Here is a 15857-nt window from a genome sequence, read left to right on the forward strand (position 1 = left end):
TAAGACTCTCCTTACACACACAGGGCTTATTGGAAGCCTCTGGAATTGGTGGCAGTGATATTCATTCCCTCTCCAGAACAATCAAATGCCAAAGTAAGTGAGAATCCCACATTTCTAGGAAGCAGCAGCCACAATGGTATAAAGTCATTTGTTCCTTTCAGTCAGCCTGTACTTGCTCAGTACCCTCCAACTTTGTAAAGGCTCTCAAAAAAAAAAAAAAAAAAACAACAGGGGGAAAAAAGAAAGTCAACTTCCATTATGTCATACAGCAATAGTGCAACCTTTTGTTATTAATAATTCCGTTGCATTACATACTGAATCAATTTTGCTTTAGTTCTCTTGTCATGCTCTTACACAGCTCATGCTTGTAACAGTAAACTGTTTCAGATTTTGCTAACATTTACATACATATTTTATTTAAACAGGCTAAGTTAAACCCTTAATTAAAGCACAGGTCACTGTACCACAGTGCCTTGTCTTTAAGTGTGTTTCTTTTTAATATGTCATAGCATTCAAAGAACGGGTTTTCTTTATCAGCTCTCTTAAATAGGCTCTAAGATCTCCTCAACACCAGAGAACTGCTTTGCTTCTACCACCTTAATTTCACTCCTTCAGAACGCACAGAATCACAGCTGGAAAAAGAAATTCAAAAAACACAAGAAACTATTTTAAATTACTGAATTAAAGATCCCTCCGCTGCAAACTCTAGTAACATCCAAATTTTATTTAAAGTTAGGTAAGTACATAAACACCAAAAAGCACAAACTCCCCTTTTCCTGTCACCTAGAAGAGGAAATGTACTGCACTGGTGGGGGCCGTTGCACATTAAAGCAACACTGGTTCCCTAAAAAAGACCGAACAAACTCGCTTCTCCCTGACAACACACCTCTGACAGCAACAGGGCACCGACACATCTTGAGCAGACTGAGAGGGGACCTCATCAATGTCTCTACGTATCTAAAACGGGGGTGTCAAGAGGATGGAGCCAGGCTCTTCTCGGTGGTGCCAAGCAACAGGACAAGAAGCAATGGTTAGAAATTGATGGACAGGAAGTTCCACCTGAACACGAGGAAGAACTTCTTTACTGTGCAGTGACCGAGCACTGGAACGGATTGCCCAAGAGAGCTTGTGGAACCTCCCCCACTGGAGATATTCAAGAACCATCTAGACGCAATCCTGTGCCATGTGCTCTAGGACGACCCTGCTCGAGCAGGGAGCTTGGACCAGATGACCCACTGTGATCCCTTCAAACCTGACCCATCCTGTGACTCTGTGACACCCGGCCTCCCGACTGCCCCCGGAGGGGTGGCAGCGCGGAGACCGCCTGGCGCTGAGCCGACACCCGGCCAGGCCCTGCTGCCCGCACCAAGAGCTCTTGCCCGCCACCCCGACCCCCGCCATCACCGCGGAGTCGCCGTGCCCGCTCTCCTGAGAACCTGCGCGCCCCCCCATCCCGGCGACCGCGGAGACCCGCGGCACCAGAGCAGCGCGGAGTGGCCCCGGGGAGCCCCCGCCCGCCCCGCCGAGGGCAGCCGGACACGCCGAGCCCACCTGGCCCCGCCGCCGCCGCCGCTGCCCAGGCCAGCCCTGCCCGCAGTGCTCCGGCTCCGGAACAGGAAAGCGATGGGAGGTCCTGCGGGCGGAAGCACCGCCTGCCGGGAGGGAGGGAGGGAGGGAGCGGCGGGATGAGCGGTGGGAAGCAGGAGGCCGGCGGTGGGGGTCGGCCCCGCGGGGGCTGCCTGCGGGAGTACCCGGCGCTGCCGGTGTGGGTGGTGGAGGACCACCAGGACGTGAGTGCCCGGCGCTGGGCTGCCGTGGGATGGGCCATCCCTCCGGTGGTGTATGGGGAGTGGCTTTGTTTGTTTGTTTGTTTGTTTGTTTGTCCGCGGCGCGGAGGCTCGGTCTGACTGGTGGATCCCCTGTGCCGGCGCTGACGGCTTCTCGGGGGGATGCGCTTTCCCGCCATGTATCCGGGTTCTGCCCGCTCCAGGCGCTTCCCTGGGAACAGCCCTCCCCTGTATAGCCATGCACAAACATTAAAACTGCCTTCCCTTCTACTGCTGAAACATAAATGAAGTTCAGGGCCCAGGAGATCTGATTTTCCTTTCCCATTCACCGATTAAGTTAATTATTTCCATGATCGAATTTTGACATCTTTTTAAGCAATTGTTGCTGTCTTTTTTCTTTTTTGGGTCATAGTTGCTATAGTTAAAAAGAAATTATACTTGCATTACACCGCTGTTATAATTTGCTGGCCATTAGAGCAGTACTTGGAAACTCAACCCAACCTAGTGTCTGACAGCAGGTATAATCACATTCCAAGGAGCAGATTGACAGCCAGTTGATGAGAAATGTTAAATGTGGAGCTTTGCTTTCTTGGTTAAGTCATTGAAAAAGGGAGTGAAGAAGGAATTGCTTTTGAACTGCTGTTTCTGGTTTCTCATGTTTTGTTTTTTTTTTTATAGTAGCATAAGCTGAGGCCTTCATCCTAAGTAACAGATTATTTACTAGATTCTTTGCAAACAGAAAGTTTTAGTGTAGTAAAGTCCATTACAGAAAATAATGAAATTGTAAGTAAATAGTTTAATGCAGTTCATTTTTGCTAAGACTCACTGAAATATATGATACTGTGATATATGATACTGTGATAGCTGATTTTACATGGTAACCAAGGACTTAGAGCATCGCTGTGATAGTAATACTGAGATAATGCCAGTTAATGATCCTTCTTCTTTATTTTAGTCTCTGTACTTATGTTTTCAAATAACTTAAAGTCTTTTCATGCTAAATGTATACACTGCATTTTCAGGATGTGAAGGTAGATGCACAAAATGCAAATGGCTTTTTATTCCAAGTGTAAGAACTTCACAGAAAATTTAAATAATCCTTTGCTGACAGTGATGTTCCTCTAGGACAAGTTATCAGTAAATGCATCATGCATTGATTAATAATAACAGCTGGCATAAAGGAAATTTTGTTCTTAATTGCAAGGTTAGAGACCTCAGTCTCTCGTGTCTCTTGCAACCTGTAGTTACCCTTTCCTGAGTGAAGCTTCAATTTTAATTCCAAAGATTGTAGGTTTTTCAGGTAGGCCAGATTATTTCTTTTTTCCAAAGAAGTAGAAGTCATGGATCAGGGAACCCTTGTTATTTTTAACCTAGTTTTATCTACTGTTGCAATAGTATACTTATGTTTTATGGTTATGCCTATGCAGTATGCCAGATCTGTCATCTTAATCAGTTTTATGCCAAGAAAAGTAGCTCAGGTGCAGTTGTAATGTAGAGGTCACATGTAATTTTTGTTGCTTCTTTACAGTCTTCACATTCCCTGTATGATAGGGCTGCGATTCACAATCCCTGTTGGATTTGCTCTGGCAGCCAAGGCAGTTGATGTCCCCTAACTGTGAGAAAAACTCCATGTACTGCTGTTCAGTGTAAGAGGTATCATGAATCAGCCATCAGTTTTCTCATTTTTACCACCCTGTACTATTGCACTTCAGTGGTTTTCTATGCTGTAAATTGGTGAGTTGCCTCATCTTCTGTTTTTCGCACCTTTGAGTGAAGACCTTCAGCGGGGGATAAGGTTGGAGAGTTGAGAAAGGTTATATGTTTATTGCAGCCACTAAGTCATTAGGAATTAATTTTTCAAGAGGAATAGGTTTAATGATCAGCTAAAGTCTAAATCATGGTGGGGTCAGTTTTCATTCTATATCAGTTAACTTATAAACCTCGAGTAAAAGAATGTTTTTGTGCTCCACAGCACCCATGCATGGTGAGGAGTGTATGGGGAAGGAAATACAGGGGCAATGTTCTGCAGAAGAGGAAAGGCAGTCCTGGGGTTTAGTTGTAAATGAAAAAAAAGCCCTAGAAATTGAGTTGAATCATTAGTAAGAAGCTACTGCAAACAAGACTTCCTATAAAGAAGGAAAAAGGGAGTAAGGCTGTGATTCTTTAGCAGTTTCCCATGTGGAACGCTTAGGCTTATAATGATTACAGTTCATGAGTTATCTTGCCTCTGGAGTTATTTCCCCTTTGTATTGGTTTCTGTCTCCTCCTCCCTCTAATTTAAATTCTAAAGGAATAAGAGCGAGACTAGTGTTTTTGCTGTTAAAGTGGTCACATTTTTCAGCCTACTGGTTATCATTAAAATGTTTTTATTCATATTGCTTTAGGTGCTGCCTTTCATCTATCGTGCCATTGGTTCGAAGCATCTTCCTGCCAGTAACATCAGTTTTGTTCATCTTGATTCCCATCCAGACCTTCTTATTCCTGTTAATATGCCTGCAGATACTGTATTTGACAAAGAAACTCTTTTTAGGTAAGTCCCAGGTACTGCCTCAGAGTACTTTAAATCTACTTCTTGCTGCCTGTGATTCACAGTGAATATTGGTACAACTGAGTAGGAAACATGAACAAAGGAGGTATAATTCAGGTTCAGGTTGTATCTTCCATCTTTTCACTTTTGCTGAAACTTTATTTTTTTAATGGAAGAAGTTACGTTTGTGTTTTATGAATGTGGCCAAATGTTTATGTGGTCCATCAAGCAATTTAAGATGTATGAATTTGCTTTGTTTAGTTGTTCAGTAGTATATTATGATATTAGCCCCAGTAGTTCCTCTGGGTAACATGAAAACACTCTAAGTTGATGCTTTGACTGAAGAGCTGTAGTTTTAAATCAGTCTTTCTTTCTTCACACTGAAAAATTGACTTTGAGATTGAAATAGCATATCATTTGTTGGCATGGTGAATATGTGAAATTAAACAAGATTTTCATATTAGAATCATAAAGACCAATATTTTCTACCACCATGAGGTAGGTAGGGAATAAGCCACAGGGTGATCTCTGCTATTGTCTTTCTCTTCTTGTTTTAAAATAAATATTGATTGCTTCAGTATTATGGTGATTTACAGCAATTACAAGCTAATGTAATTGTGTAAATACTTGGATCGTCCTACCCATAGTGAATATTTTATTCTCTTTTTTTGACTAATAAGTTTTGTGGACTCTATTTTAGAATCTTTGAATGATTTGGTTTGGAATGGACCTTAAAGATCATCTAGTTCCAACTCCCCTGCCATTGGCAGGGACATTTTCCATTAGACCAGGTTGCTCAAAGCCCCACGCAACCTGGCTTTGAACACTGCCAAGCATGGGTCATTCACAACTTCTCTGGAGAACCTGTTCCAATGCTTCACCACCCTCACAGTGAAGAATTTCTTCCTAATATCTAATCTAAACCCACCCTCTTTCAGTTTAAAGCCTTCCCCCTTGTCTTATCACTGCATGCCCTTGTAAAAAATCCCTTTCCAGCTTTCTTCCCTTTTAGGTACTGGATGGTTCTGTAGGTCTCCCTGCAGCCTCCAGGCTGAACAACCCCAATTCCCTCAGCTTGTCCTCATAGGAGAGGTATTCTAGCCCTCTGATCATCTTCATGGCCTCCTCTGGACCTGGTTCAACAGGACCATGCCCTTCTTATGTTGAGAGCCCCAGAGCTGCATGCAGTATTCTGGGTGGGGTCTCACAAGAGTGGAGTGGAGGGGCATAATCACCTCCCTCAACCTGCTTGTCATGCTTCTTTTGATGTGACCCAGGATACAGTTGACATCATACATGTAATTAAATAGGGTCTTGATAATGAGGAAATATGCTAATCTTGCAGTTGTGGAGTGACTCACTTTAGTTACTGGGATGATATTTAAAATCTACCTAGAGCAGTTTACAATAAAACGCTCTCATGAGGTCAGTCTGAAGTTATTTAGAATGATGTTGTGTCCTTGCTTGCACTTTCCTCTATCTGATGTATCAAGAGAAAAAGGATGTAGAATCACAGAATTGTTAAGGTTGGAAAAGGCCTCTATGGTTATCAAGTCCAACCAGTAACCTAACACTGCCATGTCCACCACTAAGTAGTTTATCAAAGCACCGTACTAAGAGTGAAGCTGATTGCACTCTATGTCTGAACTTTTTTAAATCTACTACAGACATAGATTTCCCTCTTTTTCTTTCTTTGATGATGTTACCCTTACACAGAGTACTAATTTTAGATGATTTGCCTGGAGGTTTTAAAGATGTGGAAGATGGTTGTGGTGTTCTTGACCATATTTTATTTATAAGGAAAGTAACATTGTTACCTCCTGTCTTTCTCTATTGATTACAGTGAATTAAGTATTGAGAACTGGATTATGCCTGCTGTTTATGCTGGACATATTTCTCAAGTAGTATGGCTTCACCCACCCTGGGCTCATCAGATCTCAGAAGGAAAACACAGTTTTCTTGTTGGGAAAGATGTATCAACAACGACAATCAGGTAAATTGTCTGCTGTCATAATGCTAGTAATATAAAAGTTATCTCTGTAGCTTTTCACTGGCATTTTTTTGTGTTCTTGGATAAAGATGAAAATTTAATTTGTAATTTGTATTTGTAATTTCCTTAGGAAATGCCTAATGCAGTTCAACTTATATCTATTTACTCTTTGGTCCGCCTAGTAAAATTTTTATTTGGTGTCAGCCATGATTCTATTTTTCTGGTGTGGGAGTGGTTTTTTTGCTTGTTTTGTTTTTTGGGTTTTTTTAAGTTAGTCTACTACTTAAACACTGAAACAGGTACTCAGGTGGTGAATTCTCCATCCTTTGATAAAGGATGATTGATCTGGGCAGCCTCATCTACCTGGAAGTTAGTTCTGCTTTAATCAGATGATTGACTAGAGACTTCCAGATGTCTCTTCCAGTCTTAATCATTCTGTGATTCAAGTTCTGATCAGAACCCCTCATCATTCTGCAGGATGCAATCCATGATAATTTTGCATTCACTATATTCACTACGTTGTGATTTTGTACAGTTTTAATGGGCACTTACAAATCATGTCTCTTACCAGCATATTGAAGTAAATCTTTTGAAGCAAGTTTAACAGAAGACAGCAAAGAAATGCCTTGTTTTACCACCTTAAATAAAATGCTAAAGCTCTACAATTCTGAATCTGAAGCCTACAGTTAACCTAAATAATAATAATAATAATAATAAATTATAACTATGATAATGATGATAATAATTATAAAGCAGCTAGTAGTTTCAATTACATTTAATCATTTAACCAAGATATAGAAATACTTCATAATGACTGAATAGCTCTCTCACTGGTGGCCTTAGCTGTCACAAAAACAACATTTCAGGCTTCTTTTTGAACACTGTCGGGTACCTTCACTTCAGATTCCAGGCTTACCAAATCCGTGGAGGAAAAAAGGGAAAGAGTCCTCAGAAATACAAACTTGCTTAAAGTTTTGTTGACAACAGATGAATAGGCAATAGATACCTTAGTTAGTGTCCACTAAGGAAAAGGCTGTAGTATGAGCTCATGTTGAACCCCGCAGAATTTCTGAGAAGAGGTCCTGGGAATGCCCCGTCAACAAGATGAAGTTGTGATCCAGCCTCTCATCTTGGCAAGCTCAGGCTAATCCATCCACAAGACACTGGGGAACTGAGCTTCAAATGTCTCCTGCTTATGAAATTATTTGTCTTTGTGGCTGATTGATGGTGATACCCTGTAATCAAACGAGGCTTTAACAGGCTTGAGCGGAAGTTCACACTTAAGCTTATCTTTAGTCTGAGTTTATGATGCTTAAGGCTTAATGTACTGAAATATGGCTTAAAAATTCCATTCTTTATATAAGCAGAGGTTTTAGTACTGTCGCTTTTGTTGAATTAGTTGTTTTGTTTTTTTTTATATAAGTGGATTCAACTGATACCTAACTATTTATCCTCTAGTTACCATTTCTCTCACTTAGAGCAGGGAATCTATCTATGTCAGTGGTAAAAGAAGTTAAATTCTACCTATTAATTAATAATGTTTTACTTTTACTAAATCAATATTTATGCATTTCAGGGCATTTCTCAAGCCCAACTAACATAATTTTCCTGGAAAATTAGAAAAGACAAAATATCTATAGCTTTGCAATCTTATATGCCACAATATTGACAATATCTTGTTCAATTCTGGATGTTGTCTTTAAAATGCAATTTAATGGCAAATTAATCATAGTAGCGCATAATGTAGAATCTTTTTTCTTATCCATTAAAACCTTGTAGGACTATCATAAAAAGTGTAGGATGAATTTATATATATTTATTTCACAATAAAGAAGTGGAAAAATTTTAATTTAAAAACCTGAGGATTGAAATTTTGTCTACACAGTTTTATTGCTTTTGTTACCCATCAAACGTCTGTTTATTCTTCTCTGGATCTTTAAAGTATAAAATGCTTTTTCCTAAGGTCTTTGCCAAGATGTATATTAACTGTGAGTTACTGTCAATTGTAGGGTTACAGGCACAGATCATTACTTTTTAAGTGATGGTCTTTATGTTCCTGCTGATCAACTAGAAAACCAGAAGTCTTTAAATTTACACGTCATTCTCATCAACCCTATCGAATCATCTAATGGCCATGAAGAAAATGGTGAAGTAACATCTGCTAAAAGACTGAAGCTGCATACAGATGACACGGCAAGCGCCACTTCTGCCTCTTCATCAATGGGTCTTGGTGACCTTGATAACAGCACCCCAAGTGTGAAGCAAAAGGAAGTACCAAATGCAAGTGCCCTGAATAGGGCAGGAACCTCGCCAGAGTGCTCAGCTTCAAGCTGTCTCAAAAACAGTGAATGCCCAATAAAGGAAGTTGTTAAAGATATCTGCCAAGTGCTGCAGAAAGGTGATGCATATGTTTTGGACATTGACTTAGATTTTTTTTCAGTTAAAAATCCATTCAAAGAAATGTACACACAGGTAAGCATAACAATTGAATGGCCTCATACAGTTCACAAGTGCCATAGTCTTAGTATTTATGTCTATGGAGAAACTTTCACCTAAGGTTAATCAGCAGAGTAACTGATCACGTTTAATGATTCATGGTCATATTTTAAAGAGAGACATTCTAGTGGAGTGTACGTGATAAAAATTTACAACCGCCAAATAGGGGGAGATTCTTACATTTGATAATGGTATGGAGTGTACATTCAAGCTCAGAGGTATATGGCTCACTTGTGCTTGTTGCTTGGGACATAAAAGCTATGCTTGGGTTTCCACAGGTAACCTTCCAAATACTCACAGCAAGAATCATCAAGGAGGAATCATAGAATGGCGGATTGTGTCATTTTTTACCCTTCATGACATGCTATTAGAAAACCACAGTGGTATCAAGAGACTGCCTTTCAAAAGGCATGGTGGTGTTGATTGTCCAAAGAGTGGTAGCTTGTCCTGATGAGAGGCTGTTATGCTCATTATTGTCTGCAGTACTAGACTAGGGGAATGATCTTGGTAATCACATTATTTTTTTGAAGAAGGAAAGCTTTGAAGATTTGGTTTGTCATTTGAAGAGTCTAATCTTTTTCCTCTTTTTTGTCTAAGACAGAATATGGGCTCTTGCAAGAGTTGTACAATTTCAAGAAGCCGCACAAAAATGCAACAGAGGTATGATATTTCCTTGTGGGATGTAGAGGGAATGATTCTTTTTATTTACCCAATAAAAATGAGTTACGCCAACAGGAAGGAACCTATCAAAGGTGCTTAATGAAGTGGTCTCAAATTAAGCTACGTGGCACGCTGAATGCTAATCAGCAGAATCTTAGAAATTCTTTCCTATTAAATGTTTTGATTAAATGAGTGAATTGCATAAATATTTAGCAGGAGTGTGAAAATTAATTTCTGTAAACAAATGGTAATTGACAAGGAAGGAATGAAAACATTGTAAGTCATCTGCAGTGTTGTTCTTTTTGTGGCTCGACAGGACTTTGGATTGGTGAGGTTTCTTCTTTTTTTTTTTTAACCCCTCCAGGCTCTCCCCTTCTTTGCCCTAGTTGCTCTTGCTTGATAGCCAGAGTTGTGATGAATGTCTAATCGGTATTTTACCTGTCTATTTAGATGTGGAAGGGATGGTATTATGCCACTGTAATGTATTTTTTCATTTTATGTGCTCTCTGCTTCTCATAGGAAATGTAAGCTTTCATAATCTCATCTGGACACTGTTAGAAAGATTCAACACATATAATTAGCACAAATTATTGAAACCTAATTAATATATATGTAAAGAAATAGAGATATGTGGAATATTGGCAAACTGATTTTCATATCTCTTAGTAAATCAGCAGTAAAAACAGGTACATATTTAGAAGGTGGCTTTTTTAAAATTGTTGTTGGAAAGACAGAGCAAAGTGAGATGATTTATTCTGAAAGTATAACAGCTTCTACAGACATTCACTGTGATCCTCTTGAATTGATGTGCCATAGTAATGAAGCAGTTGTTTCAGATTCCCCACTTCCAGTAGATCAGTCATTACAGAGTTTAAATCATAAGGTAAGCCATGATATTCTTACTTCATTTTTTTACTAACATACTGTTATATATGCTTATCTAAAGGAAGGCTTGCTGGATTGTGTTGAAAACCGTGTTCATCAGCTGGAAGATCTGGAAGCAGCATTTGCAGATTTGTGTGACAGTGATGATGAAGAAACCCTCCAGAAATGGGCTTCATATCCTGGGTATGAGAATTATAAATGGCTTAAAATGCAAACAGAAGTTTTGGAACTGATATACCCCAGCACTTTGATAACAGAGAAAGATAGGATCTATGCAAGGATACTGTTTTTCCTTTAGTTCTAGAGGAGAAAGAGTCAGACAAAATAAAAGGAAAGTCAGTCTGCTGTCTTCAGCACCACCGTAAGCCTTTGAAGCTCAGTCTTCTCCAGCTTCGTGCAAATTCTGTTGCCTATGAATGGAGGCATTTTGTTGACTAAAAACTTAGTCATCAGTGTGTATCAGAGTTCTCAAAAAAACAACAAACCAAGGAGGACATGGAGAAGCAATGCTTTGGTGCTCCCAAAGGGTCAGCTTTCTGTGGAAAAATGGAAATGAGTGAAAAATTGTATCTGAGCAACAGTCTCCACTAAACATCTGAACTGTCCCAGCCCCGTTGCCCACTGTGCTGTTAAAGTAAATGTTTTCAGCTGAAAAGAGACACTGAAAATCTGAGCTTTTCCTTGATGGGAAAATCATTTATTTTCCACATCAAATGCAGCAATTACTGTCAGACCTCTGTAATAGTGACAACAAATATTTCCTGTAGAAGTTGATACGACTCGACCTTTGCAGGTCTGCCCTAAAAGAAGCACAAAGAGGACTTGCCAGAGGCAGCTATGAGTATAAGGGCTTTATAAGAAAGAAACAGTACAATAGTACTGATAATTGTACTGGTGAAACAGTACAATAGTACTGATAATTTCCATTTTTTCAGGTCCAAGATGACAAAGAGAGGCAAATTTCATTTTCAAATCCTGGGCCATAATAACTTCTACTTTCCTCTTTTTTTTTTTCTCTTCTTTTTTTTTCTTTTTATTTGTTTCGTTTTGTTTTAACTCCAGAATGAAGCCACTTGTTCAACTAGTTCACAGTTTGAAAACCAGGATGGAAAGCCCAGACTATGAAATGGTAGGTGGCAAGGTAGAAGAGCAGAAAGTAGATGAATTTCAAAAGCATAGCTTCAACAGACAGGGAAAATTCATACTTCCTTTCAGATTTGCTTCTTGATTCAGGACTTTGTGAGAGTTTGTTACTTTTCCTGGGTTTTTATGTCTCATTACTTACTCCAGCTTTTCTTTTTAAAGCTGCTAAAATTCTTCTCTGCTTGTCTATATTTAGGCAACATTAGTGTGATCTTTCAGGACTGTGATATCTTGAGCCACATTCTATGAAGGGAGGTTTCGTTTCACCAGGGTCTGTTGATCTTCTTTATAGAATTTAAGATATCTATTTATAAAGCATCAGAGCTATCATGTTCAAGGACTGCAACACACTCTGAATTTATAGAAAAGGTACAGTGTACTGGAGATAATGAAACAATCCATACAACCTCCAGATTTTTATTTGTTTCGTTTAAAGAACAAGCTGGGGCAGAAAAACCCACAACTCTTACTGTCTAAAGAGGTATAAGTTATCTACTGGGCTAGGGATGGTATGCTAGAGACCTTCTACACAGGTAAGCTGTATCAATAGTTCATCAACAGAAATTAAATCTCTGTTTAATTTACCTGTAGGTACATCAGGCTGGTTTAACCTGTGATTATATAGAGCTTCCTCACCATGTTAGCACTGAAGACGAGATCGAAGGCCTCATACAATCCGTTAAAGTTCTGCTAAAAGATATGCCCAAGCCCACGCTTGTGACTGTTGCTCGGTAAGACTATGTGGACACTTTTAGTTTAAAAAGCTCTGACTGTACTCATGAAGATAAATGATTTTATCAGTATAGCACTGGTTGGTGCATCTTAAGTCCCGTCTTGAAGTGGAAGCCTTATAGTATAGTAAACATTGACATTTGGAAATATTGATCATAAAGATGTGACAGAATCTACAGAGATAAGGGAAGACTCTGCACTGATGGCCAGTTTTACTGGGCTTTAAAGTAGCTGGCACAGATTTCAAAAGCTGTGAAAACATGATGACTTAATCTGCTTCAGCATAAGTTATATAAAGTCTATAATGAGGCCTTGTGTATGTTGGGATTGATAGCTGTCACTGGAGTTCATGCATCTTCACTACTTCCATTACTTGTGCTAATTAGAGCAAAGCTAGGACAAGCCTGCCTGGGCTGACATCCCACGTTTCTTCTTCTCTTGCTCTAGGGTATTGTACTATAGATAGGATTTCTGTTTTCAGTGAAACTTCTGCTGGAACTGGTTTTCGTCTAATAGGCTGAAAGCAATCTATATTCTTTAAGGCTCTAGTAAAGCTTTGTTATGGAGTAAAAGTTATGTTTCCAGGACTGTAAGAGTATTTTTTAGGAGAAAAGGATGGAGCTTGAGGCCAGGGACCTGGGAGAACCAGGGATCTCCAAACCTAATTTGGAGGCCACAGTGTTATCTGTTTTCAAATTGTTGCAATTTAATCATTCAGAAATACCAAGTGTGCCCTTAAAAGGGCAGGCAACAATAGCAGAAGCTGACATGAAACTGGCTTTGTCAATAAGAAATAGTATGGGTAATCCCTACAATAAAAGAAAACTATATTCCCTGTGCCAGCTGCAGGATTGTCATCCAGTGTTGCAGAGAAAACAGAATCATCTCTCTAAATCTTGACAGATAAAAATTCAAGAAGTGTCAGCTCTGCTAGTATTGGTTTGCAGTTCATTAATAGATACTGTAAAAAATGTTATATCCCAGGGATTGTGAAGATGTTTTTCAAGTTTTTCTACCTACTTTACTAGTAGCATTTGAATTTTTCAATTTTAACTTAACATGTGTCCTTTAATTAGATCGTTTGCTTGAACTTTATCTGCCAGCATATTCTGTGTCAGATTCAGGAAGAGAGTAAAATTAGAAAGAAGATTAGGTCACATTCCTGATCTGCTGCAGACTTTCTATTCAGCTTAAAAAGTAGTGAGGAGATCCACAGCACTACACTTTGAAGGGATACTGGGAGGCAGAACTTGCCAAAGTTTGAAAGTAGCTTCAGCCTAGCCACAGGGCCTTACAAAAATACACAATGTTGTCATGCTGGTGATATCTGTATTCTCTCATGCCTTTTTCAATTCCTTGTTACAGATCAAGTTTGGATGACTATTGCCCTTCGGAGCAGGTTGACATGATTCAAGAGAAGGTTCTCAATTTACTCGGTTCGGTGTATGGCTCTCTGGATGTGCACTTAGACTACTCAAGCACTTCATCTTCTTTGTGACCTTGCTTCATGTATTGCTGTCTAATGCAGTGGATTAATTTAAATTGCATATTAGCTATGGTTGCAAGGGGAAAACTACTGTTATTTCACCAGGTGGCACTAGAACCCAAGCTGACCCAGAGCTAGTTTTGAGTTGCATTACTTATCTCTAAGTCAGCTACATCTGAACTGTTCGTTACCTGTTTGGCTTTGTTTAGATTAGTTCTGTGATTATTATTTTTATTGTCTTTCTTCTTAAAATTGGTGCAAGAGAAGTGACTTTTTGTCTATAAAATGACACCTTTTGTCTGATTTCTTTCTGTCTGTAAAAAACCCATAAAATATATTTTTTTTTAAATAAATAGATATATTTTATGTAATTAAACTTTTTTTTTAGTTGAGTTTGGTGAGTAACAGAATTTTTTCCTGAGTTGCATTATATCTTTTAAAAAATTATCTGAATAATGCCCTTAAGACTGTAGGTTTACATAGTGATCTCTTGTAATTTTTATACTTGAGATGAACCTCTCATTTCTAGAGAGCAGCTTATGGCTTCTGCCCTATCCACAGAATATCATTTATATTTATACTCTCTTTCATTAATATTGTCTTATTTTGCCTTAGTATTTCATTGGTGACTCATATGATGTCCTTAATGTACAGACATTGGCTTGATATTTTCACTTTTACATAATTTTCAGGATAAAAAGTATGTTTACATGTGCATGCTTTTATCTTTGGAATCCTGTAAGGAATTGAATTGATAGTTTCTTCAGAAACAAAGATTTAGCTTCATTGAAGTCAGCAGCAAAATCTTCTGTACAAGTTTTTTGCTCATTTCTATATGCTATTTGGAAAATAACAGTTTTAGAAATGTTTAATTTAGAAATCAATATAGTTATAGAGAAAACTGCCACTTTCAGAGATAAAAACCCCACAGGATTTATTTGGGAATGAAAATGAAATGGGAAAGAAAAAAATGCCACCTAGAATATTGTTATTTGTTATGAATATATTTTGCGTGTAATTTCTTCTGAAATAGTTAGGTTCATTTGCTAACATTACTCTTTGCTCTACCATGACTTTGTGCACTTTTACGGTTTTTTATTGCTTCTGCTGTTGATATAAATTACTGTATTATAGATTGTAAATATATAATCATTCTAAAATATTTCTTCCAGTAGAATAAATTCCATGACCATGGACCCACCTTCATTGTGTTTTTTGTGACACATCTGTCACAAAGACATGCCTAGCCTTGGACCCAGTTTCCTTAATACTTCATAAATTATGAACAGCCATACATTACATATAGAAATGGAGTGCAGTCAGATCATGTGCTGATTGTGTAAAGATTGGGGGTTTTTAAAGTTAGAGATGCTTCTTGCTGGGCTTTGCATAAGGTTGTAGAAAACAAAAAAACCCAAACATGTAGGGCACAGCTGAGCCCCTCAGCCACAGGCGGGTGGGCGAGAGCCCTGGGGAAAGCTTGGGCAAGGGAGATCAAAACACTGCCCGGCAGCCAGGGCTGAGGGATCCAACTGGGCGAACCTTTAGCATGGACCAAACTCAGCAATGTTTGCATCTCTGCCTGGGTGCTGCTTTGGGCATTCCTTGGTTGGTGAGGTAACAAAAATAAATTTACTCTTTGCATTTTGTCTGTGGTTTTATGGTTGTTCCTGTGCCCTGCCTGTGCTGGCTTACACACGCATGTTCACTGTGGCTCTTCAGAATTAAACTAGCATCATGAATCGTCTATTCGCTATCCAAGTTGTTTAAGAAATGTTCCTTTCAAGCACAGTTTTTGTTTATGAATGTCAAATTGTTATCTTCTAAAATGTATGACTAACACAAACTGTATAATACACTCCAGAAAATGCCAGTCTCACCTAATTATAGAGACATTAATTTCTACATTAAGGACATTTGCAAGGTTGTTTTTTACTTTGGCAAAAAGTAATCAAGCCAAACCAGAAAGAGGTATCTCTATTTCTCACTTCTATATATGGCTTATTTATTAACCACACATACAAAATCCTCCATTCCCTATGTCTGCCTCAATGTCCTCTCAGCTTATTTCAATATCTATTATGCAGAACAACACAATGAAATCATACTGCCCAACTCCTCTAATCAGTGCTATAAGGATGAGACATGAAG

The 15857-nt window shown here is 38.9% G+C and overlaps 1 protein-coding gene across 5 annotated transcripts; it reads left to right on the top strand.

Annotated features, from left to right (window-relative positions):
* Positions 1-1659: 1659 nt before the first annotated feature.
* On the top strand, positions 1660-15350 carry C1H5orf22 (chromosome 1 C5orf22 homolog). Of its 5 annotated transcripts, none has more exons than XM_064662283.1 (10): positions 1683-1790; positions 3316-3440; positions 4172-4317; positions 6158-6307; positions 8314-8776; positions 9398-9460; positions 10407-10528; positions 11408-11474; positions 12080-12219; positions 13586-15350. In XM_064662283.1, the coding sequence occupies exons 3-10, from the start codon at positions 4277-4279 to the stop codon at positions 13716-13718; spliced, it is 1179 nt and encodes a 392-aa protein (XP_064518353.1). In that variant the 5' UTR covers positions 1683-1790; positions 3316-3440; positions 4172-4276; the 3' UTR covers positions 13719-15350. The 5 variants fall into 5 exon arrangements, with proteins under 5 accessions (XP_064518374.1, XP_064518338.1, XP_064518353.1 ...); XM_064662293.1 differs by having other exon boundaries at positions 1774-1790; positions 3339-3440; XM_064662276.1 differs by lacking the exon at positions 1683-1790 and adding an exon at positions 1854-2570.
* Positions 15351-15857: the final 507 nt, after the last annotated feature.

Source organism: Pseudopipra pipra, chromosome 1 (assembly GCF_036250125.1).
Source record: "Pseudopipra pipra isolate bDixPip1 chromosome 1, bDixPip1.hap1, whole genome shotgun sequence".
NCBI classification, from domain to species: Eukaryota; Metazoa; Chordata; class Aves; order Passeriformes; family Pipridae; genus Pseudopipra; species Pseudopipra pipra.